Below are 25,182 nucleotides of genomic sequence, written 5' to 3'. Positions count from 1 at the left end.
AGGAAGATATTATTGTCCTCATTTGAGAGAGAGAATAGTAAAGCGACTTGCTTAAGGTCACATGAGAAGCCTGGGGCAGGAATCGGAGTAGAAATGTACTAATGTTTAGAGCATTTTCTCACTGGTAGTGCTAATAGTTACTAGCCAGTAGTTGAAATTGCTGCTGCTGTTGTGGTGCTTGTAACTTGTACCTCTGCGCCATCTGCAGGTTGTTTGGAGCTTGTGCACTGTGTACCAAGTGGGTCCCACCTAGCGTGGAAGACATTGATCTCTCTGCAAGATGAGGACTGTCACATCTTCTCACATTCCTGCTGCATTTCAGCAGGAACCCTCTAGATGGGGTCGGGGAACAGGGCAAGGCACACATCTGGTTGTAACAGAAGATCATGATTAAGAAATTAATCAGTATGGACCCAATCCTGTGTAGTCTTTACTCGTACAGAATGGCAAAACTCCTATTGACTTCAGTGGGGCCAGGATTTCATCCCCAGATAGTTTAATTTGAATAAGGATTGCAGGATTAGACCTTATTATTGTTGCTGGAGTCTGCAGCTGGACTTGGATACCAGGCAGCTGTTCTTGTGAGGGGATGGATTGGTACAATGTTATTGGTTTGTAACCTCTCCCTGGGCTCTGCACAGAGATCAGGATGGGAAAAGGTATAGCAAGCATCAAAGATCTATGAATGATATCCCGTAAAATACTAAGATATACATGTTTTTAAGTATTAAGTTATGGTTAAATTCATGTGCAGTAGCTGATTTTTCAAAGCTGAAAATGCAGCTGCATATCTGTGTCTGGCTGGAGGGTCTTGCCCATATGCTCAGGGTCTAACTAATCACCATATATGGGGTCAGGAATTTCCCCCCAGGTCAGATGGGCAGAGACCCTGGGTTTTTTTTGCCTTCCTCTGCTGCATCTGGCACGGGTCACTTGCAGGTTTAAACTAGTGTAAATGGTGGATTCTCTGTAGCTTGAAGTCTTTAAATCATGATTTGAGGACTTCAGTGACTCAGCCAGAGGTTAGGGATCTATTACAGGAGTGAGTGGGTGAGGTTTTGTGGCCTGTAATGTGTAGGAGGTCAGACTAGGGGATCATGATGGTCCCTTCTGACCTTAAAGTCTATTAAGATATAGGCTGAGTCAGTATCTGAGGGCAGACCTGAATCTTGATTTACAAGCCTCAATATACAAGAAATAAAACTAAATATAAGGAAAAATTGTGAAAATGGGAGGGTTTATTTTATGTTAACCAACAAATGTGACAGTAGCTAACAGTTCTAGGAAGCCCTGCAGATGCTTGTTGTGCTCATTTACATGCAGATTACTCCTGCTCTGTTTGCTATTTCATAAATGTCTGTGCTTGGGTAGATCCTGCAGAGTTTGAACATGTTTTTGTGTTCGCTGTGTCCTTTCCAATTGCCTGGAGAAGAAACCATATAAAAGAGAGCGACAGAAATGAAGTTTTTTATCACTTTTTCTTGAAAATGCAGGGGCTAATTTTTAAAATGCATGACATGTCTTTAGGACGGTGCACAGCAGTTGGGATCTCCCATAGTTTAAGGCACAGCTTCTGATTTGTGCTATTGTGAGGACAAATCAGCAGCCTCGTTTATGAATCAACATGTATTTTCACTGCCTGTCCCTTTAAGCTCAAGATCCTGTTTACAATTGGTCCATAATAACATAACAGCTTGTTGTACAACCATCTAGTATTCTGCCCACTGATATGCTAGTTTGGGGGGATGTGTATGCTACAAAAGTACATTGTTCTGTGTTGCTTGCTTGCTTGTTCATTATTTTTTTCCTCTTCTAGTTGAAAAAAGAGTAAACTTCCATTGTTTATCACTAGAAGTTGATAAGAAATCTCGCTTTTACAGATCCCATGAACTTGGCATCTGATGAACCAGCATCTGGAAGTGAAGATGTGAAGGTACAGCTTTATCCTTGTATGAATAACTAGCCTCTAAGTTCTCCTACTGCACCTTATGTTGTGGTATCTGAGCATCTTCCATAGTTAAAAAAATAAATAAGGTGACTAATGCCTGCCAAGTGACATTTCCTTTCCATTCCTGCCCCAGGGAAAAGTTATGTGTATGTATGTTTATTATTTACTTCAATGAATCTGTCATGTGTTGGTGGGCTAGAAAGCAAGGTCAAAGAAATGAGGCTTACATCTGAATTGGAAAGTCATGATGATTGTGGTCATTCCTATGGGAGTGTGTTCTACAGCTTGGGACCAGCTGAGGTGAAGCCCCATCTCCTACCTGCACCAGCTTCCTCCTTGAGATAGAGAGTTCCATTGTTCACGAGGAGTGGAGCTGAGGAGGGCAGTGGAAGTCCAGGAAGGTGAGGTTATATTTTAGGTTATCTTGATCCTGGGAGATAACATGGGGAAACTCTCATTAGCAATATTTGCAGGATCATACACAGAGCCTGTTAGAGACTGCCAATGAGAAATTTTGGCATAAAAAATATTGATCCTGCTTGGGATTATTTTTTACATTAATCTAACATAAAATAGGATGTTTTACACTTGTTAGCAGAAAGAGAAGCTATGATGCTTGCATGTAATCCCATTTTGATTAGTCAGCTGTATTTGATGTCTGTTTTATATCATGCTTTATATGTATGTTCAGGTTGTGCCCTTAGACATCCTTGTCTCAGTTTTACTTTTTCTAGTTTACAAAATTGAGATTTGGGTGTGGACGAGCGCTAGCTGGCTGAGGCTCAGAATGTACAAGGTTGAAGTGATATTTGTAGGTTGAGAAGCAACTTCCCCTTTCATTAGGGCCTGTGCCTGTTGTCTGTCAATAGAATTTGCAATCTGGGGGTGGTGTTGGAGCTACCGCTGGGTATAAATGATTATAATACTTAGTCCTTCTTTGAGTGCGGGAGACTGGACTAGATGACCTCTCGAGGTCCCTTCCAGTTCTATGATGATTCTGTGTAGCAGGCCTTGTTGATTTTCTACGTCTCGCCAGGAGACTGACCATTTTTTGTGGACACAGACCATAGTACCATAATCCATGCCTTTGTCACCTTCAGATTAGATTACTGCAGCTACCTACGGCTACATGTTAAATCAACCTGGAACCTGAAGTTGAGGCAGAATGCAGCAACCCACCAGTGTTGCTGGGAGCATGTGACACCAGTGACCCCTCATCTGCATTGGCTGCCTGTTGATTTCTGGACAGAGTTAGAGGCATTAGTTCTGACCTATAAAGCTGTAAATAGCCTGAGACTGCTTCTCCCTATATGATAAGTTCACAGCTTTGGTCATTAGAGATCTTTGAGCTGGAGCCCTCTCGTTTTAAACTTTTATCCCTCTCTACTCCAAAACGGTCTGTATTTGTTGACCCTTCAAGGCACAATAAAGCCTGAGCTCTTGAGGAGGGAGGGTCGCCATGAACAGTAGTGCTTGTGGGGAGGTGGGGTATTGTCTGGGTTTGATTTTTATCTTTCATTGGTTATTTTTTGTCTGGAGGAGAGGCTGCTAGTTTTATCTTTTAGGCAATTGTATTTTTAATGTATGGTTGCCTCTTTTCACCTCAGCTTGCTAGTCAAAGTTCAGGGGATGTTCCAGTTGGTGGAGTCTGGTATTCTCTTTGATGCAGTTTTGTTTATTTCCAAGGGATGTACAAAGTCCTGCTTTTCTGAATGCAGGGGGAAGCAAGAACGAAAGGAGTGTAATGTCTTATTTTACAGCCCCAAGCTCCTTGGACCCAAAAGTTCTGTCTCTTGCTATTTCCAGGGTCACACTCTGCTCACAGGCCACTGCTTGGCTTTCTTGCTTTTTGCCTCTGCCTCCCTCACTATTCCGTCTCTTCTCAGTTTCTGGGTGTTCTGACTTGGCTTGCACGCATGCACCTGGTCATGATAGTCAGTGGAGCCTCCTGCCCATTTCTGAGCAGATTCTATTAGGCGTTGGTTTAGGTGTGGTCCCTTAACTGTCTCTTACAGCTATCTTAAATGAAGGGCATTTTCACACATCAGTTAGAACAGGGGTTCTCAAACTGGGGATCGGGACCCCTCAGGGAGTTGTTAGGTTATCATGGGGGGGGGGTGTCGCGAGCTGTCAGCCTCCACCCCAAACCCCGCTTTGCCTCCAGCATTTATAATGGTGTTAAATATATTAAAAAGTGTGTTTAATTTATAATGGGGGTCACACTCAGAGGCTTGCTATGTGAAAGGGGTCACCAGTACAAACGTTTGAGAATCACTGAGTTAGAACAAGGTTTTTAACTGAACCCATAACAAGGTTTCACCCAGCTCATAACAGAATTAAAGGTTCATAAAGCCTGGGGTAGGCAGTTCTTTATTTTCTGTATTTATTGAAATAAATGAAATGAACAAATGGTGCTGAAAAGATTTTAAGAGAGTTCTGGTAGCACCAAGCACTGTTTGTAATGAAGTTCAAACTTGACCATTCATCTTAAAAATCTAGCTCAAATTTCCTTTTTCTAGCCTTTCAGAGATCCTGTGGTTCCCTCAAGTGAAAATGAAGACCAGGTCTTGTTGGATATAGGTAAGAAACTGTTAGCAGTTTTCACTCTTCCAAAAGTGATTGATCTATATGCTACAATACTATCATAGATCCAAATATATAGCAGACAGACAGGTGTCAGACAGTTTCTCTAAAAGAAGTAGGACAACTAACTTTAATGAGCGGCACCACATGGCTACAACCAAAAGGCGCACTCAGCCAAATTTGTGTTATTCAGAAGGAAAACTATCAGACTCTTCTATTGTATTTAGGTCCTTGTATCCACCTGTGATATTCTAGGACCTTCCAGCAACGTAAGCAGAAATAGAAATCTTGAAAAGAATTGATACAATTAACTTAAATGAGTGAAGATTAAATGAAACACACGTAAAGAAATGTCTAGATACGATGGGGATGGATGCATTATAGTTTCCGAAGATAGATTAAAGATATAGCTAGGTAAGCCCAGCAGCCAATAACACAATCAAATACAAGCAAAACAGTGAGGAAAATTTCCAAGTTTCGGAAAAGCTACAGTAACAAAGTGCAAACATTTGATAATACAAAGCAGAACAAGAAGGAAGTGGGCAAAGAGTCAATTAGCTCAGCCAATGAGAGCTGGGGTTCCACCCAGAAATAGCCAGGCTGTTTCAATTTGCAATAAGGTACAGTGGCATAAATGGAACAGATAACTCAGATTGTCGATACTCAAACAACCAGTGTGCAAACTTAACAGACCTTGCTACAGAGATAAGAGCCACCTTGTTTTTTTATGTGGGGCAGTAGAGGGAATGGGTCTGATTCTACACTGGTGTAAATCCACAGATGCCAGAGATAACATTCTGGCTCAATATTTCTAATAATCTCTAATAATAATCCATTTTCTAATCATCAGTATCGCAAATCACAATTATGAGAGATGCTGTCAGTTCAGTAACTTTAGCATGCATATGTTGCATCCATATATTGCCTCCCTGTCCCAGGAATGTAGAAGTTTATCAAGGGAATTAAGAGTATGTTGGCAAAAATAATAGTTTGTGTGTATGTGACTTGGGTGCCTTTGTGCATAGACCAGATTCATATTCTGGAATAAATCTACCTGCCCTGCATAAATAATAATACTGTACATGCATGTAAAATGATAGTGTCCACATGATCACATTCTGTTTTGTTAAGCAAAACCAGTTATTGGACTGGATCTTAGCACAGGATGGCATGAGCTATCAGGGAGCGATTATGGCTCACTAATTTTGAAGCCACATCTGTTCTGGTTCCTGCTCTGGTTACACCAGCTGCGTGTGGTCTTCAAGGGTCTGAACAGCAGCAGGTAATTGGTAGGTCTGTGCTCTGCCCTGCAACTGACTCACCCCTTTTCACCCTTGATATGCTCTGTCCCTCCACCAGCACACCATCTACCCAATGGTTCTCAACGGTGGCCTGTGGGCCACTTGCAGCCCAATCAGCACACAGCTGCGGCCCATGTGACATCCTCAGAGCCATAGAGGTAGAACATATATTGTGTGGGTGCGGCCCACATATCACATAGAGAGCTGCATATTTGGCCCACGATGGTAAATAGGTTGAGAACCACTGATCTACACTGAGCCTAGAGGCAGCTGTCTGAGGAGCCAGTTCTGTGGGCTTAACACCAGCTCAGAGCTTCCCCCACCCACAGCTGAGAGAGTGAGACTGCTCGATGCCACCTCTGAGCTCTGGCCACCTGCAATGTCCCATTTCCAGATGTGGCCATCTCCTATTAATTTCAATAGGACCTGGACTCCACCCCCAGTCTGCATTTTATGTGAGATCTGATGGGGTTAATCCATGAAGTGTTGTTGCAGGCTAGGAGAATTGAACAAGTGGTAAGATATAGCATAGAAATAATGCAGGAAAGAGGGGAACTGTATTTTTTTAAATATTTTGTATATTAAATTAAGGTGGTTTGATGGGTTTATTGAACAGTCAAAATCTATGCATGTTTTAACTTGAACCATACCACAATAACTGTCAAATGTCACAATTTTATTGTCCTGTACTGCTTTAGACTGGTTTTTGTTGTGTTTTTTTGCCATTGTTATATTAATGGCTGTGTTTTTGGCAGGAGATAGACGCAGTGGGGGATAAGGAGAGAGAAATGGGAAGAAGAAAAATAGAGCGAGATACTGAGGGGAGGTGTGAGGAAAGAAGAATGACTAGAAAAGAGCAAGCGGTAGAGTGTCTATAGGAGGTAGGGATGAGCAAAGCAAAGAATACATTTAATGGTGAGACTATGTAGTGCTGTTTGGTCATTTACATGTTTCTGAATATCAAGCAGCTGATGGATATTAGCTTCTCCCTTCTCTGCTCCATTTTCCCCTCCCACATGGCCCCTCTGTCCAAAACCTCTGTCAAAAGTTAATACTAATTATAGCAGCTCTTGAAAAGACTCTCAAGTTCTTTTCTAGTTGCTTGGATCAACACCCTGCTCTTATACCAAACCCCTCAGGTTCTAGCAATACCCTTCTCCCAACAGGTATTTGTCTTTAAGGTATTTTGGGGTGTCCACAATGCCCTCTCCAGAATCTTCAGGGGAGCTAGATCTCCATGCCCTCCTATACATTTTTTGGGGGAAGGAGCTGTGACCACATGGGTGCCTTGTGGGTCTTTACTTTGCACCCTGCAGTAGGCTTTTTCTGTTCTGCTTCTGTCCAGCAGGGGGTGGGTTGGCTTCCTGCCTCTCAGCAGCCCCTGTCAGGATTAGAGAGGCAAAGAGCTTTCCCTTAGTCCTCTGATCCACTCCCTACAGAGTGAGGGTGTGTGTGTCTGTGTCGGGGGGTAGCAGCCACCTAATGCCCACTGAGCATCTTTGGGGGCATTTAAGAAGCCATTTAAACTGTGGAGACATCTAGGGTAAAGGGTCGTAAGGATTTTTGGAGGCAGTGTTTGCTGTATTTGAGAATTGGTGGGGGAGGTGTAAGGTGATGGGGGAAAGGAACTATTAGGTCAGGTTTAAAGTTGGATTATGGGGACTTCATACCAAACAGTCTCTTCATCTCTCTCTCCTGGGAGTCGATAGAGATCGGGCTATGTAATTAAAAACAAAAGCAAAAGCACTACAGATACATCTTTATTTATTCAGTGAAAGAGAGAGAGAGAAAAACTGCAAAGGATGGGAGAGAAAAACGAACAGGGAATTAAGGAGAGTGAGTAAAAGATACAAAAAAAGAAAGAAAAAGCAGAAATGTGGTTTTTAAATTTAATGTTAAAACATGTCCTCACAGTGCATTGTACTTCTCCAGTTCCGCAACGCTATGTTTTTGGGAAGGAGTCTGGGAAGTGACAGCTGAATGCTCTTACTGTTTGGCATGTAATTGAATTAACAGGGCATGTGTTTTTAAACATTTATAATTCCTTCCTGTTTTGCATAACTAGTTTGAGAAGGAGGATGTCCACAAGGCCATCTTTAAAGTCGTAAAAGCTTCTTTTTCCAATAGAAAAATCCTAGTTTTTCCAGAGAAATATTAAACCTTTTAAACTTCAAAACATAAGTGTGGACTTTCTTTTCAAAATATCAATTAAAAACGTGGCAGCATGAAGAAGTTACAACTTTTCAAAATACAGTATTTGTCTTGCTCAGATAGTTGTAGTGCAAGTGTCCTGGCAGTGGGCTTTGTACATCTCTAGTCAATCCTGTTTGCATTACTGGCAGCAAGAAAATGAAAACATAAATAAATAAATTAAAATTAATTCTTCAGTTCACATTCTGCACTTTGAAAGATAAAAACAGTGAAGCCAAATTTTTGCAAATTTATGCCTGACGAGGGCAGCGCAAAACTTTTAGTGGATTCTTGTCCTTTGATTTTCACGGCTTTCACAGAAATCCTAGTTTAACCGTATATCATCTTAAGGCATTTAACATAATGATCTTTTCTTCTGTATGAACCACTAGAACTACAATGTAATCTGTATAAAATCTGGTTTCAATGTTGCTGTTTCGTTTGTTTTAATTAGCTTTCCTTACTGGAGTTGGTAAGATTTAAAATGTTTTCTGTAGAAAGAAATTGATCTGCTTTCTTGATGTTCTCCTGTGCTTAAATAGTATTAGCCTTTAGTATTAGTGTTAGGTCTATAAAGTAATTACTACTACTGGTCTGGATAAAATCTCTTTTTTAGATATTACATATGTGCTGTCAGAGATGGGCAAACTATTTGTAACTAAGGCTTTTATAGTCCAATATGCCTGTTTTTGAGTTTGTGACCATAGGAAGTAATGTTTTAAAAATATGTAAAATTTTATTAAATATTGTCTATTGAGATGACTGAGAATTTTGTGACACATGTGTTATTTTTGTTAATTGGCACTGTTCATTCCTTGTTTGCCCCACTTCTGCTTCATGCAGAGTTGACACTTTAGGAAGGTCCCTTTCCAATATGAAGAGTCTCAGAAACGCCTGCCTTTATCCAGTTTTATGGAAGAGGGATGGCCTAAAAATTGCAAAGCAACATCATAACTGAGGAAACCCATGATTTTATTGCCCTAGCAGTCCTTTAATGTCTGGAAATTACACATCACTCTTGTTTGCAGGGGTCTCAATGTTCTTTAAGAGTTGTTTCTGGTATCTTTGCAAAACCTCAAGGTGAGTGCTACTGCACAGTGAAGAGTGCTGAAGAAGACCTGAGAAGTAAACTCTCTTTTATTACAAAAATCTTCCTAAGAATGTGAGCCTCTAAACACAGCTTAATTAAAAGTTCATGGAAAAATCTCCAAGCATAATATTAAGCATTAAAATATGCAGGCTTTTTTGTTCTTGGCTCTCAAAGTTTCTCCCTCTTTTCTTGATTTGTCTGAGACACTATTATGCAAGTAAACCCCCCGCCCCCTCTCTAGATAGATATAAAGAGAGAGAGAGAGAGGACTGGAAGGGACCTCGCAAGGTCATCTAGTCCAGTCCCCTGCACTCATGGCAGGACTAAGTATGATCTAGACAAGTGATTTTCAAACTTTTTTTCTGGCAACCCAGTTGAAGAAAATTGTTGATGTCCACAACCCAACGGAGCTGGGGATAAGGGGCTTGGGGTGTGGGAGAGGGTTGGGGTGAGGGCTGTGGGGTGGGGCTGGGTATGAGGGGTTCAGGGTGTGTGAGGGGGCTCTGGGTTGGGGAAGGAGGTTGGGGTGCAGGAGGGGGTCAGGGCTGTGGGTGCAGGCTCTGGGGTGGAGCCTGGGATGAAGGGTTTCGGGTGCAGGAGAGGGCTCCGGGGTTGGGGAGGACTCAGGAAGGGGGTTGGGGTGCGGGGTTTGGGCATTGGCTTACCTAGGGCAGCTCCCAGTCAGTGGCGCAATGGGGGTGCAGAGGCAGGCTTCCAGCCACTCCTGGCACTGCGGACCGCACTGCAGTCCAGAAGCGGCCAGCAGCGGCTTCTAGGCGCAGGCGCACAAGCGGCTCCGTGTGGCTCTTGCCCGCATCCATTGCCCCCCCAGCTCCCATTGGCCAGTGCCCGGGGCGGGGGCAATACACGGAGCCCCGTGGCCCCCCCCACCTAGGAGTTGGACCTGCTGCTGGCTGCTTCCTGGGCACAGCCCCTTACCTTAGCCAGGCAGCACCACTGACGGGACTTTTAATGGACAGGTTGGTAGTGCTGACCAGAGCCACTGCGACCCAGTGCCTTCCATTCTCCGACCCAGTTCTAGATGATCTAGACCATCCCTGATAGGGATTTTGTTTGTCTAACTTGCTCTTAAAACTCTCCAATGATGGAGATTCCACAACCTCCCTAGGCAATTTATTCCAGTGCTTAACCACCCTGGCAGGAAGTTTTTCCTAATGTCCAACCTAACCCTCTCTTGCTGCAATTGAAGCCCATTGCTTCTTGTCCTATCCTCAGAGGTTAAGAAGAAACAATTTTTCTCACTCCTCCTTATAATAACCTTTTTTATACTTGAAAACTGTTATCATGTCCCCTCTCAATCTTCTCTTTTTCAGACTAAACAAACTCAATTTTTTCAATATTCCCTCATAGGTCATGTTTTCTAGATCTTTAATCATTTTTGTTGCTCTTCTCTGGACTTTCTCCAATTTGTCCACATTTTTCCTGAAATGTGGTGCCCAGAACTGGACACAATACTCCAGTTGAGGCCTAATCAGTGCGGAGTAGAGTGGAAGAATTACTTCTTGTGTCTTGCTTACCAACACTCCTCCTAATACATCCCAGAATGATGTTCACTTTTTTTGCAACGTTACACGGTTGATTCATATTTAGCTTATGGTCCACTATGACCCCCAGATCCCTTTCCACAGTACTCCTTCCTTAGCAGTCATTTCCCATTTTGTATGTGTGCAACTGATTGTTCCTTCCTAAATGAAGTACTTTGCATTTGTCCTTATTGAAATTCATCCGATTTGCTTCAGACCATTTCTCCAGTTTGTCCAGATCATTTTGAATTTTAATCCTATCCTCCAAAGCACTTGCAACCCCTTCCAGAATGAATGAGTTGCAAACCCATGCTATCTGGCCTCCCAGAACATGTCTTCCTCCCCTGTCTAAAATCCTCCCCAAAATTCGCTTGATGAAATAATTCTTCAGAAAGGAAGATCCTGTTGTTCTGACGTTTAAATCAGCTTCTTTGCCTGTCTTCTGCCTTATTGGTCTCCATTTCACACTAATGTAAATAAACAACTTGGGATCCATAAAATGTGAAATTAGCCATCAAAGTATGAATTATATTCCAGAAATAATGTTTATGGAACAGAGTTAGAATCTTGGAATTCCATATGTGGAGACATACCTCGTCTTTCTTTTTTCTGACATATTTGCCCTTGAAATCTCCCGATAAAACACAAAAAATCCTAATGAAATTGTTATGCAGTAATCTTATTTACAGTGCTGCAGGTTGTCAATGTAAGCATAGACTTGCTTTCTATTGCAAGCCCATTAGCTAAACTTCTGTAAGGACCAGAGCCAATTAAAGCTCCATTTAGCTTTCATGCAAAGCTGTGCAAGCTCTAAATGTTGTTGGAGATTTTGGGGCCTTGCATAGGCCTTCTCTGCAGGAGTTGGAAGGAGGCTTTTTTGCTTTGCTTTGTTTTGTTTTCATTTTTATAATTGACCGTAGCCCTTTATACTCAAGCTTTTGCAAGATCAAGGGACCTTTTTTTGTCAGAATCAGGGACAAACCGCTAATAGCTTTCTGTCCATAGCTTACAATGAACCTCAACTAAGTATATGGGGGGAGGGATAGCCCAGTGGTTTGAGCATTAGCCTGCTAAACCCAGGGTTCTGAGTTCAATCCTTGAGTGGATCATTTAGGGATCGGGGGAGGGAATGTCAGGGACAATACTTGGTCCTGCTAGTGAAGGCAGGGGACCAGACTTGTTAACCTTCAAGGTCCCTTCCAGCTCTATGAGATAGGTATAACTCCTTATATTATTATTATATCCTACTATGGGTTTGATGTGAATTGACCCTAAACAAGAAGGGTATTTAGGCAAATTATATCAGTGTATATATTTTGTTGGATTTGTTTTAACAGTAGCCACAGGAGTCAGTGGATCCCGACCCCTGTCACCTGAGAGGTATTAATGTGTTGTTGCCTTGACCAATGTGAGGTAAACAGGGCCAGAAAGTAAAGACTAGTCCTAGGCTCCTGTCACAGCTGTCTTACAAACTAAAGGCTCTGGAGCCAAGAAGAGCTGTGAGCTCACAAAATTGTTGCAGTAAATTGAGGGGCAGATCCTGAGCTGGTGTGATTTATCATGATTTCTTTGGAGCTATGACAAGTCACACCAGCTGAGGATCTGCCCCTCATTGTATATGGTGGTCAGTTGACTGCAGCACTGCTTTTCTTCATCCTAATCACATAGATAGTCATCTACAATTTTGGAGCACTGCCATACACTTATGAAAAGCTATTGTTAATTTCAGTTCTTGCTAAGGTTAAACTGCTCTTACATTTTGTGAGAGAAACAAGACTATCGAATGCAGCTCTTTACAAATGTTGGTTTTTGAAAAGAGGGGTATGTGTGTTTGTATCAGACAGTCCATAGGATACTCAGGAGGTTCCTTATTGCTTTTCTTTTCACTGCACTGTCTTTCATTTTTCTTAGGTTATGTTTACACTAGAAATGCTACAGTGGCACAGTTGCAGCACTCTAGTGTGAACACTTACTATAGTAATGGAAGGGGGTCTTCTGTCGCTGTGGTAAATCCACCTCTCTGAGAGGCGGTAGCTAGGTTGATGGAAGAATTCTTCAGTTGACCTGGCAGTGTCTACACTGGGGCTTAGGTTGGCTTAACTACGTTGCACAGGGCATGACATTTTTCACAGCCCTGAGCGATGCAGTTAAGCTGACCTCACTTTGTAGTGTAGACCAGCCCTTAAGTGGGCATTTTTGTTTTTCTGTCATGCAGTGACAGAGGTGCTGGTTCTGAATGCTGATGAGATAGTACTTGGTGCAGTCCCAGTCTGTTGTATTCTGGGTAACATCATCAGTTGTTGAAGACCCAGCTCACCTTTCTGGATACTCCACCATGGAGTTCAGCTTACAGGCTGCCTGTGGGCAGTGACTGTACACATAGGTGCTCAAGCAGATCAGTTATTCAATATCCACCCACCTCTAGACAAAACAGGAGATAAATCAGCCAAAAGAGAGGGTTCTCTAGACTGAAATCATTAATTATACATCATAATTAAAAGAAAATCTTGACATTATTTAGAAGAATAGCACATTAAGTATTGTGGTAGAGAGGGCAGCAGTTGGTTATACATGAGTTTTATGGCGTGTGTTATACAAATGGTTTGGTTAGATGATCTAGTGGTCTCTCTTCTGGCCTTAAAATCTATTAATAAATCTGTAATGTTTACTTTGTCTTTTGGACTATGTATCAAATTCATACATATGGTAAGTAATCTTCTACCAATGCAAGTATATATTTTATTGACCTCTTTGTTCCCCAGCATATTAAATACACCTGTTCTCAATGATAAGGAGAAAAAGAGTGGAAAGCAGTGTGAAGAAGGGACCACATTCACACCAATTTACTCAGATGATGGACTCAATTATAAATCTATAGGCTGAAACCATGAGTACTTTTTTTTTTTTTTTAAACTCCAGGTTTTGTGGTATTTTTCTAGTAGGTCTGTAAAAACAAAAACTGCTTTAATGTAAATGTCCGTCAGAAGAACACAGGTATTGCCAGGAGCAGAGCAAGTGGTAAAAATGTGATGAATAATTGTGAGGAAAACTGGTAGTTCTACTGTGGTAATTCTCCTGTCCCGCAGCATACAGAATAATAAATGCCTTTGTTCTAAGCAGCTGGGAGTAGCAGTAGATTAGAGGTAGATTTAGTGGGTGGCTCTGGCTGATAGCATTTTGTCAAATAACACTTGTGGAATTTTGAAATTATTGTTAAAACATAACTTACCTGCAGTAAATTAAATTATCATTTGCGGGCATTATCCAGGCATAGTTGCTAATCAGGAGCATTTGGCCTACTGTGCAAAACCAAATAGCATCAGGTTGGGGAAAGCCATGCACACCTAGAGATTGCAGAGCTCTCTGAAGAGCACATGTAGATGAGGACCTCACCACTTGTGCACCATAACTCCCTATGCCATATCCAGTCCTCTCACCTCTAATTTCCCTCTGAGGCTGCAGTATAGATGCGGGTAACTGCAGGCTCTACTGCCTCCTGGACAAGGTGAAGATGGGGAGAATTGCAGCTGTCTCTGTTTTTTCAGAATGAAACAATATGCCAATCTTTGTGTGGAGCGTGCGGTGCAGAGAGCTGTGGCTTGGGAAGCTCCTGTCATGCATAATCAGAGATTATGATGTGGGCCCCATCTTCAGCAGTGTTGGTTGGGTCATTCCCTGTTGAAGTGTCTGCTCCATCTTCCATGCCACGTTTGCCATTTGTGGGGAAGTGATATTTGACTCAGTGGATTTCTCTCTCTTCTTGGCTATGCTGTCAGTCAGGGAGATGGGTTTCAGACATGCAGTCCATTTAAAAGTCTTCTCGTAGTGATTGTAAACCAGAGGGGAGAGAATCCTCCTGCTTTTCTACTCCTCCCTGATCAGGGTGTCCCCTGAAGTTTGAGAATTGGCATTGTAGATAAAACAGCTGCTTCTAAAAATGCCATTGGTGACTTTAGTACACCATGTGTAAGCTAAGAAGACTGGTTACATTCCTGAACTTCCTTCCCCTATTACTGCAAGTTTAGAGACTATTCAAACAATAGACAATAGGCTGTAATGTCTGCAAAGAATATTTGTATCATGTAAGAATTTGAAACTTTAAGAAATTAGTACTTGTCATATATTTATAAATGATCCTGAGAAGGAGGTGAACAAGAGGAAGTAAAATTTATAGATGACACAAAAGTATTTATCTTAGTGAAGACTAGAGAAGACTGTGAGGAACTTCAAAGATACCTAACAAAACTAGGTGAATGGGCATTGGGATGGCAGAGGAAAATCAATGCTGGCAAATGCAAGGTAATTAAAGCACATTGAAAGGAATGATTTGAACTACTCATACACATTCCTGTGTTTTAAATTAGCTCTAATGATTTAGGACAAAGATCTGGGTTTCACTGTGAACAGCTTGGTGGAAACATCTATTCAGTGTGCAGAAAAATAAACAAAATGTGAGCATGAAACATGTAGTAATTTAATGCTGTTAAATATATCAATTGTATGCCCTCACTTTGACAGTTGTGTTTGGTGCCAGCAGGACTGAAAGTAACTTAAGGACTTACCGGTATGCCGGAGTCCTGAGCCAGCGGGGCAGGGGCCTCAACCGGAAGGGGCATGGCCTCAACCAGAAAAGGCAGGGCCTTTAGAGCCCCGGGCCCTTTAAATCGAGATTTAAAGGGCCCGGGGCTCTGGCTGCGGTAGTGGCAGCTAGGAGCCCCAGGCAGGGCTGGCTCCAGGCACCAGCTTAACAAGCAGGTGCTTGGGGCGGCCAAGGGAGAGGGGCGGCACCTGCGGCAATTCGGGGGCGGCAGGTCCCTCACTCCCTCTGGGAGCGAAGGACCTGCCACTGAACAGCTGCCGCCGATCGCGGCTTTTTTTTTTTTTCTTGGGGCGGCAGAAATGCTGGAGCCGGCCCTGGCCCCAGGCTCTTTAAATCACCCCCGAGCTACCAGCTGCGGAGGAGGCTGGGAGCCCTGGGGCTCAGGGGCCATTTAAAGGGCCCAGGACTCCGGCCGCCGCTACTGCAGCGGAGCCCCAGGCCCTTTAAATCGCCGCCCGAGCCCTGCTGCCAGAGCCCTCGGGATAGCGGCGGTGGCCGGCTTCCCCAGGCAGTGATTTAAAGGGCCAGGGGCTCCCGGCCGCCGCAACCACAGCAGAGACCCCAGCCCTTTAAATCTCCAAAAGAGCCTTGGGGGCTCCCGGCTGCTGCCGCTACCCTGGGGCTTGGGGCTCTGGTGGAGATTTAAAGGGCCAGGGGCTCCGCTGTGGTAGCGGTGGCTGGGAGCCCTGGCCCTTTAAATCACCACTGGAGCCCCGCCGTCGCTACTCCAGGGCTCTGGCAGTGGGGCTCAGGTGGTGATTTAAAGAGCCCGGGGCTTCGGCTACCCCAGGGGCTCCGTCAGTGGGGCTCTGGCGGCAATTTAAAGGGCCTGGGGCTCCAGCCACTGCCGGGAGCCCCTGGCCCTTTAAATTGCTGCTTGGGGAAGCCGGTCCGGTATGGCATACTGGCTCTTGCCAGTATGCCGTACCAGACTATACTGGCTTACTTTCACCTCTGGGTGCCAGTCACCCATTCTCAGAAGAAACATAGCAGAGTAGAAGGAGTTCAGAGGAGGCTGATAAAAACAAATAAATGCATGGCCTTTTATAATAGTATAGACTAAAAATGTGAAGACTTTAATTTGGAGAGAAAATGAACAATGAGACATTATAGAAGTATGCAAAATAATGAATGGCGTAAAGAAGGGAAATCAAGCCCTCTCGTTATTTACCCTTTATCATAGAAAGAACAAAGGGACATTTGGTGAAATTGAAAGGAAACAAATTTAAAACTGATGAAAGGAAATACTTCCCCTGGTGCCCATTAATCTGCATTTCACCCATGAAACTCACTGCCACTGGGTATTGGGGGGAGGGATAGCTCTGTGGTTTGAGCATTGGCCTGCTAAACCCAGGGTTGCAAGTTCAATCCTTGAGGGAGCCACCTACGGATCTGGGGCAAAAATCTGTCTGGGGATTGGTCCTGCTTTGAGCAGAGGGTTGGACTAGATGATCTCCTGAGGTCCCTTCCAACCCTGATGTTCTATGATCACTGAGGTCAAGGGTTATATATTTGTATGGATAATGAGAACTTCCACAGTTACATGAGACTGGATAATTATATATAAGGAGTGAATTCTCTTGCTTCTGGGCAAAAGCCAACCACTAACTGCCTGTGGTTAGGAAAAAAAAATGTTTTCTGTGGACTAATGAGCACATAAATGTCCATTTTGTGGTTTCTTCTCCCTATTTCTGAAGGAACTGGTAGTGGCCACTGTTGGGGACAGGATAGTACCCTAGATGGATCCCTGGTGAAATGCTATGGCAGTTCCCATGTTCTTGTATATCTATGGGATTTATCAATGCAATATGAACCTGCCATTCCAGGAGGTCTAGGTATTCCAAAACGGATGCCTGCACCATCCATTTAAATCAGAGTAACCCTTCTGAGGTCATCCACGGCCTGTTCTAATTCACTGGAGTAATTAATAATACATATGATTCAAACAAAATGTGTGTAGTGGTATTTAATATTAAAGTAAAAATCCAACACTTGTCGCCTTTGAGGAAAGTGTTCTTCTCTGGCCTAATAAAAGTAATCAGAAATTTAGTTAAGGCAAAGAAAGAATGATGACCCACTAAATTACATTTTGCATAAATCAAGCACTTTATTTAGTGCTTGTATGCTGTTGCTATTTTCATCCATGAAAATTTGATAGATGTTTGTATAATCGCACTTGTGAATTGCTTTTCAATTGAATTATTTTCTTCCAACAAATGTATCATTATCTACTACAAAAATGTAGATTGGGGAGTCACTTGAAACATAATACAGAAGTAGTCCTGCAGACCTCAGCAGTCCGAAAAATAATTGAAGTGAAGTGAGGAATGTTAACAAGCTCAAATGTCATCATCTTCCAAACCTGACATTTAAACTGCATCACATATTCACTCTTCTCCTTTATGTGGAATACAAGAACACATACATTGTGGGGTAACTAAAAGAAATGTTTAATGGAGTTCAGTTAGCAAACAGTGGACATGTCATTTTTGTGTTGGCTCTTGTACAGCCACATTTGAGCCTGTTTATAAAATGTTGTTTGTGTAGTGTAAAGATGTTGGGGGAGGAGGGGATAATGAGTTCCTGCTGAATACTAATTGCCTACGAGTTGTTCAGGGAGACTGTATAAGAATGGAGGATTTGTTGTAAATTAGTCACTAGCTCTATTGTGCATTGCTATGAGGTTAGACCAGTGCTGTAAAGGTGCCAGCCTTACAAAATCCTTATGATTCATTGTCTAACTTGGTGACAGTACGAAGGAGAAAATGCTATTCAGACTAAATATTATTGGAAAGAGAGCTCCCCTAATGTCTGTATAATCTTCCTTTATAACATTTAGGCTTCTAGCTCGTTTAGATTTGGAAAGATGGGAGCTGCAGCCTATTGAGTGGGTTATTGGTGTTTTTTTTTCAGCTGCAAGATCTGAAGGTCTGCTGAGACTGATGGGGAACTATTGCTCTGGAGAAATATATACTCCCCAGATTGATTACTTAATGTTATTAGCTTACTTCTCTAGATTTCTTAATCTTCTGCTTCTAAAGCTCCAACTTTTAGCATAGCTTTACATGCAATCCCTTTATTAAAAATTATAACACAGAAACAAGGTTTTGCATTTTTTTAAAAAATGTATTGTAGTAGGGTTGTTTACTTTTGAGACACATTTTCTCATTCCAAACTTAACTCCTATTGTTTTCATTTACATCAAAATGAAAAGGTGGGTTAATGATTCATTGGCACACAATGACCTTTCAAATAGCTGTGGACCATGATGTGGCAGCACTACTCTGAGTTCTCATATTTTAACCTCCTTGGGTCTGCCTTCATATTTACAGCCTGATCTGTCTCCATGCCTGGACGCCTGAAGAGAGCAAACATTTACAGCTTCTCCCTCCCCTGCGTTTAGAAGGCAATTTGATCCTGCCTTGTCCATTCCTTTATTTTACATCACTCTTAGACTTGACTTGCTTTTGAATACAACTAAGTGCAGCTTTGAGTATCTGCTGTCTGATCTGTTTATTTTGTAAAAAGAATGGACTCAGATTCCGATTCACCTTTTAATTATTCTTGGCCTTCCTTACCTAAAATGAGGATTCGAAGAAGGGGAACCAAGCAAGGTAGAAAAAGTTGTCTTCTTTTAAACCCGTTCCTTAATAGTTCTACCTCCTTTTCATTGTCTTCTTGCTGATCATGTGCAAGTAGATGTAAAAAGCCTTCTGGAATGAACAGATTTTCTAGCTTTTTTTCACCCTCAATGTAACTTGTCTTTTTGAAATCAGAGACACTCAGTTTGTTTAGTAAGAAAAAAGAGTTTTATCCAAATTACACACTGTGATTTTCTGTCTTGTTTATATTTCCTTATATGCACAGTGAATTTTTCTTCGGGTTACAAGAGTTCTTTGACTCTGAGCTGTTCTGACATACTAAAGATTTACAAAACAGTACTGCAACAACTGTTATAAGCAGATTCTCTGTACATATAAGACCTGCGTAAAGTCCTGTTTTGATTTTAGAGGTGATTTGTAACTTAACTGTGTAGCAGTGGTTAACAGCTAGTAGGGAAATATTTAGTTATAGGCAAAAATCAGAGGACGGAGGAAAATCCTTTTCTGTCCATAGAATAATAGATGACAGGTCATCTTTGCTTTGACTTGCATGAATCCTTGTTTAATTAGATATCCTCTTTCCTCTTTGCAGAGAAGGCTTTGGGAGATAAGTGTTATGAATATCATTGTAGCAAGGTGGTGGTGTAGAGAGCATAATTTCCTAAAAAGAAATTGTAGTTGGCAGGTAGTAGCTTTATAACACAGAAGGTTATCATTGAAAATTTTACTGGGGATAGCTAACTTTTACTTCATTCTGTGAGAAACAGTAAAAATGATTACACCAAAGGGAAACGTGTAATCTTTATCCTTTCCTTTCATGAAGTTGTTTTTCAGTTTTTTAGGAAAGAAAAAATAAACAAGAAAAATAAGGTCCACAACCTCAGCTGCTGTGAATCAGTTTAGCTTAATTAAAATCAGTGGAACTAGGCTGAAGTACACCAGCTGAGAATCTGGCCCCAAGTTTGTTTAGAGCTCAAAAATGTTTATAAAATGAACATTTAAATGGGTGGGGGGAGGGGAGGAGAAGCCTTTTTAGTTTGCTACTTTTATTCCTTTCCAAGAATGTAGGTTTTTGTCATGTGTAGGTATGTATGAATTCTGTCAAGAAGGTGAAATGAGTTTTTGAAGTATCATGGAGGTATAGTCTCTGTTCAATAGCTCATGAAGACACACTTTATCTATGAAGTGTCAAGCTGTAAGCCCACACTCTATCATGGTTTTATAATCGTTCTGTATTTTATCAACTTTTGCCATCAGACAGTAAAATGTTTGGGATTCTGTTGCTGTATTTATGCATCACATTTTACCTGCTGCACAGCACTGGATACACCTGTGATGTTATATATGTTATAACTATCTTCTCTCCTCCATAGGTGTTTTTTATCTCATTAATGTTAATAGTATACCAGTACATCTGTCTATCAAATGCAGACTAGGTCATATCTGTGGAGGTTGCTATAGCAAGAATACACTACTTTATAGTGTGAAATGTATTCCACCTACATAAATGCCAAGTACTCAGGGAGATTGGGGAAGGGAAATCCAAACCAGGACAGGCCACTTCTACAGAAGGCTACTGGTTCATGTCTCCTCCCTATTCACCTCTGGTCAGCCTCCATTGTGTCCTCCTAGGCCAAACCAAGTGGTTCCAGTACAGAGACCCTTTCCTTGGTACATAGGTGGTGTGCTGACATCCCTGCCCACCTGCAATCCCAATAGTGCCTCCCTCAATCCTTATGTGTTTATGGAGCTTAAGTGGTACAAAGAGCCTTGCGCTTCCCCTCTTGCACAATGTGTTAATTCCTCTTACATTGAATAACAAAGTAAACAGAAACACAAATGGTTGGAATTAAAGCTGTGGACATTTTTTCTGGAAATTACAGAGACATCATTCTGTAACTTGAAGATAGTTTCCATCTGGCTTTGTGGTGATTTATAAGGGATACAAAATATCAAAAAACAACAACAACCCATGCTTTCCTACAGACAGCTTAGTGTGATCAGATACACTTTCAGCAATTTTTCTTCTGGCCGATATGAGTTAAAGAGAATTACTAATTGCTGCTACCACAACCAGCAAACCATAAATCATAGGCACACAGCAGGCATGGTGAGACATCAGTAGTAGGAACCGCTGAGGCCTCTCAAGTGTGCTACAGCTACTTTACAGCTAACTCGTTTTAGTAATAGGAAATTGCCCTGAACAAGTTACGTAAATTTGGTTCTGCTTATTTTCCAAGCTCAACCCTGCTGAACTACATGTCTCTCATGAAATAAGCATGTTGAAAATTATGATCAAGATTTTCACCCATGGGCAGGGCTGGCTCTAGGTTTTTTGCCGCCCCAAGCAAAAAAATTTTTGGCTGCTCCCCACCAATGCCCTCCCCCCCCACCCGCACCCCTCTGCTGCCCCAGCCTTGGGCTCTCACCCCCCCACACCTGCACCCCCTGCTGCCCCAGCCCTGGGCTCCCCTCCCCCCACCTGCACCCTCCTGCTGCCCCAGCCCTGGGTCACTGGTGACTTGCTCCCAGGGCGGGTCATCAGCATCCCGCTCATGACACTAGCAGGGGCGGAGGCTGCATCCACCCAACTCCTTCCCAGCACCCAGGGGGTCCTGACTCCGCCCGCTCCCCCCTCACCTCCAGCCGGTCTGGCACTGGCAGGGTCGGGATAAGCAACGAGGCTCCCAGGCCGCGCCTCGGCCCACGGTCCCTCCAGCCGGGATTCCTGCCTACAGGACCGGCCGGGAATTGGGAGGGCAGAGCTGGGGGACCGCCCCGGCAGGAGGCTGAGGAGCTGGGGCAGGGCAGCCTCAGAGAGAGTGGCCGGCGGGGAACGAAGCCCTGGAGAGTGGGACGTGGGCCCTGCCCCGGGCACCCTCTATAGCCCCGCTGCTGCTCCTGGCCGCCCTGCCGCAGCCCCTTGGCGGCCTCCAGCCCAAGTGTCCCATGCTTCAGGTGTCGAAGCCTGCCAGATGGCCCACCCAGGCCCGGCAGCACGAACCACAGTGGCCCCAGGGCGCCTCCCGCGCACAACACACTGCTGGACCCGAGTTTCGGGGCCAGCTTTGGCCACCCTCTGCAGCTCTTCCACCTGGACTTCGGTGTCAGCTTGGGGGCCGGGACAGCGTCTACCTGGGTGAGCGCCCGCAGGGCTGGCCCCCAAACAAACAAAAAAGGATGGCCCGAATGCCGCCCCTGCAAATGTGCTGCTCCAAGCACCTGCTTGCTTTGCTGGTGCATAGAGCCGGCCCTGCCCATGGGTGCCTAAAGTTAGTCACTGAGGCCCCTACTTTGCAAGCTCCTTAAGCACATGTCTAACTTTAAGCAGGCAAATAGTTGCATTGAAGTCAGTCTGGCCCCTTAGACTCCTCATGTGCTTAAAGTTAGACAGAAGCATAAGCACCTTGCTGAATTAGGGTGTGAGGGACAGATTTTCAAGAGCTGACCACTTCATTTGGGTGCCAGTGTGGGAGCTGAGCTCCTTTGAAAAATCTCACTTCATTTGGGGAGCTGAGTACTATTGGAAATCTGGGTCCAAATCTGGATTGAAATGCTTAAGCACCCAGGTTTGAAAAGGTTGACCAATGTGTTTAATTGTCTGATTTTTCCTTCCTTGTTCCATAGTTGTAATACCTCAAGTTATACATTAATCCATATTCAGATTGCTGGAGGTAATTCTGGTGAGCTGTCTGAAAGCTATTTATTGTATCCAGAGAAAGGAATTAGTCATTTTTTTTCCTGGCTCCCAGTCTGGGCACATTGATGTATTTCAGTTCTCTCTCACTACGCATGCTCTTTTAAAACTTCTTGACATGAGCTTTGACTTGAGTGGAAAAAAATCTTCAGTGTTGTTATGTACTCACCATTCTGTAAAGTAGGTCATTCAAGGCTATATGATTTCTTGTGCCAACACAAAACATATTTGAAATTAATACTATTTTGAAGCTCTGTTGTTAAAAATGAACATATTTTTGTTAGCGTCCCTGCTTGCTGAAATGTGCGATTCTCAGGTAGGATGACAACTTAACATGATGGAGAATAAAGTTAGATGATGCACTGTGTTTCCAACTAACACTTTTTTAACTTTTGGGCATTATTATTTCTCTCATCCAGCAACATTTTTTTTTTTTTTTTGCTTTTGGATCTAAATAACAATAACGTTCTTTGCTGTCATTTAAATCTTCATTTACCATGTCAATGATGTTGATCTACATACTCTGTTAATAGAGAGAAAAGGTGGGTGAGTTAATATCTTTTATTGGCCCAACTTCTGTAGGTGAGGGAGACAAGATATTACCTCACCCGCCTTGTCTCTCTAATATCCTGTTAACGATATGGCTGCAACATCTCTGTTTAATAGAGACAGGCATGCTTTTTTATATACTAACTTTGCCTATTGTCTTGCTACAGAACATGGCGTAATAGTACTGAGATTTGTCACTTAGAGCAACGCAGCCAGCCCTGCTTGAAAATTGCATTAAAAAGTGAGGGCCTTAATGACCTCTAGGTTTTGAATCTGTCAGATTTTTCTGGGTAAATAAATCACAACCCCTTACAACAGTCTATCAGACATATAAACGTTTTAGGGCATATTCACCATCACCCTAAACACCAACTGCTGGGTTTTCACCAGTGTATGTTGGCTTAAAGGTGAGGGGGGAGCTCTGGGGTGGCAGAAACAGTGCTGAGATACCAGGTTGTGGTCGCATAAAAAAGCCATAATGTTATTTACAGGGCAAGAGGACTACAACAGAATTGCATAGCTTGAAAGCAGGCAGCGTTGGAGTGTGTTTGTGTGTAGGATGACCCACAGTGATACCAGTTGTGTGACTCTTCTTAGAGTCTTCCACCTTCGGAATTCATACTGGAGGCAATGAAAGCTCCATTCTGTAGAACCCACGGTGCCAATCACAGGCTGATGCCATCTGTCATAGGGTTCACTATACTCTACACATCCTTGCACCAGCTTTGCGAATTTGGCCCATTTCTTTTAACGATATTTTATCTTGGGTCTTCAATCATAGCAACTGATAGGATAGATGGGTATTACTGAGGTATTTTTGTTGAAACTACTTTTTTAGTTGGCATTTCTAATTTTTCAGTGACCTAAGTAAGGGCTTTCAGCATGTTAATATTGGCAGCCGATTTGTAATATAATGGGCCAGAAGTTACTTCCATCGGAATCAATAAGAGTTTTGCTATTGATTTCTCTGACATGAGGATCAAGTGCAGTATTTGAATTGTAACTGATTGCATGTCAGGCAGAAAGCAGTCGGTGGGACTGCAGGAATTTGGTGCGTAACATGTATGCTTGCTATGGTTTTGACAGTCTAAAAAAAATGACCTGACCTTTCCAGAGGAAATAAGTTACTAGCGCGGTCAATGTATAATTATTAGTGCTCTCACATGAGTTCAGCAAAGTCTTGAAATACTTTTCCTGTTATGAAGTTAGACTGACTTAGTAGTCTTTTCATGCACGTATGAAATCAGTGGGAGGTTCTGCTTTTGTAAGAGCTGCAGGCTTGCATTATATTGGAAAGCCCAAATAATCCACTGAGGTTTAATTTTTAGTTAAAAGCCCATTGGACTATTCAGAGACTGCAGCTTTAAAAATAAACCAACTGAAGCATCACCAGCAAAACACATTACCCCTATTAACTAATAAAATGCTATAAATAAAGATTTAGTGGCTGAAAATATCCCAAAGAATTATATATCTTAATATGCCCATGTGTATTCACAGCAGCTCTTTGTTGGAGGTTTCTGCACCAGATTATTACTCCCTTATATAGTAGTAAAATCATGCAGTACTGCATGTGGTATTAAAAGTGCCCTATGAATAAAAATATAACATGGATTTGTCTTCGGCTTGGGATGCATAACTTGTAGCATGGTCAGTTACTTGATTGCAGCACTGCAGCAGTGGGGACTGTTGCTTACATGAGTAAACCATCTCAGTAGGAATTGGCTCTGATTTGCACATTGATTCAAAAAAGCCTGATACCTAGACTGTTATTCAGAGCAGTATATTAACTCTATACACTCTACTGTCTGAGTGTTGCCCATGCCAAGTGCAATCGAAATATATATGTACTAGAGGGGGAGCATATTGTGGAAAGTAATAAGTATGTAAGAAGCTGTGCAGGGCTCGTTATTTTTATTTTCTGATCCATGGTTCAGAACCAGCACTTGAAAAATTCACTTGCCATTTACTGGTTTGCCAAATACCAACATTTTCCATGTGATTTTAACTGCCAAATATCTGCCAAACTTCTGTAGAAAACAATGCTTTATACAGTTTTAAAACAGGGATTCCAGGTT

At 42.6% G+C, this 25,182-nt stretch overlaps 2 protein-coding genes across 3 annotated transcripts in view; both read left to right on the top strand.

Annotated features, from left to right (window-relative positions):
* LOC117879026 (rho guanine nucleotide exchange factor 28-like) overlaps positions 1 to 4,490 on the top strand; it is a 70,901-nt gene extending 66,411 nt beyond the window's left edge. The window contains exons 6-7 of the mRNA XM_034773882.1: positions 1,881 to 1,933; positions 4,468 to 4,490. Coding sequence (XP_034629773.1) covers positions 1,881 to 1,889 — 9 coding nt within the window. The 3' untranslated portion in view covers positions 1,890 to 1,933; positions 4,468 to 4,490. The remainder of the gene's footprint in view (positions 1 to 1,880; positions 1,934 to 4,467) is intronic.
* Positions 4,491 to 18,584: 14,094 nt separating this feature from the next.
* ARHGEF28 (Rho guanine nucleotide exchange factor 28) overlaps positions 18,585 to 25,182 on the top strand; it is an 84,549-nt gene continuing 77,951 nt past the window's right edge. For both annotated transcript variants that reach the window (XM_034773881.1, XM_034773879.1), the window contains exon 1: positions 18,585 to 18,870. In XM_034773881.1, the coding sequence (XP_034629772.1) occupies positions 18,786 to 18,870 (85 nt within the window). In that variant the 5' untranslated portion in view covers positions 18,585 to 18,785. The remainder of the gene's footprint in view (positions 18,871 to 25,182) is intronic.

Source organism: Trachemys scripta, chromosome 6 (assembly GCF_013100865.1).
Source record: "Trachemys scripta elegans isolate TJP31775 chromosome 6, CAS_Tse_1.0, whole genome shotgun sequence".
Taxonomy (NCBI): domain Eukaryota; kingdom Metazoa; phylum Chordata; order Testudines; family Emydidae; genus Trachemys; species Trachemys scripta.
This window is presented reverse-complemented; position numbering and strand designations above follow the sequence as displayed.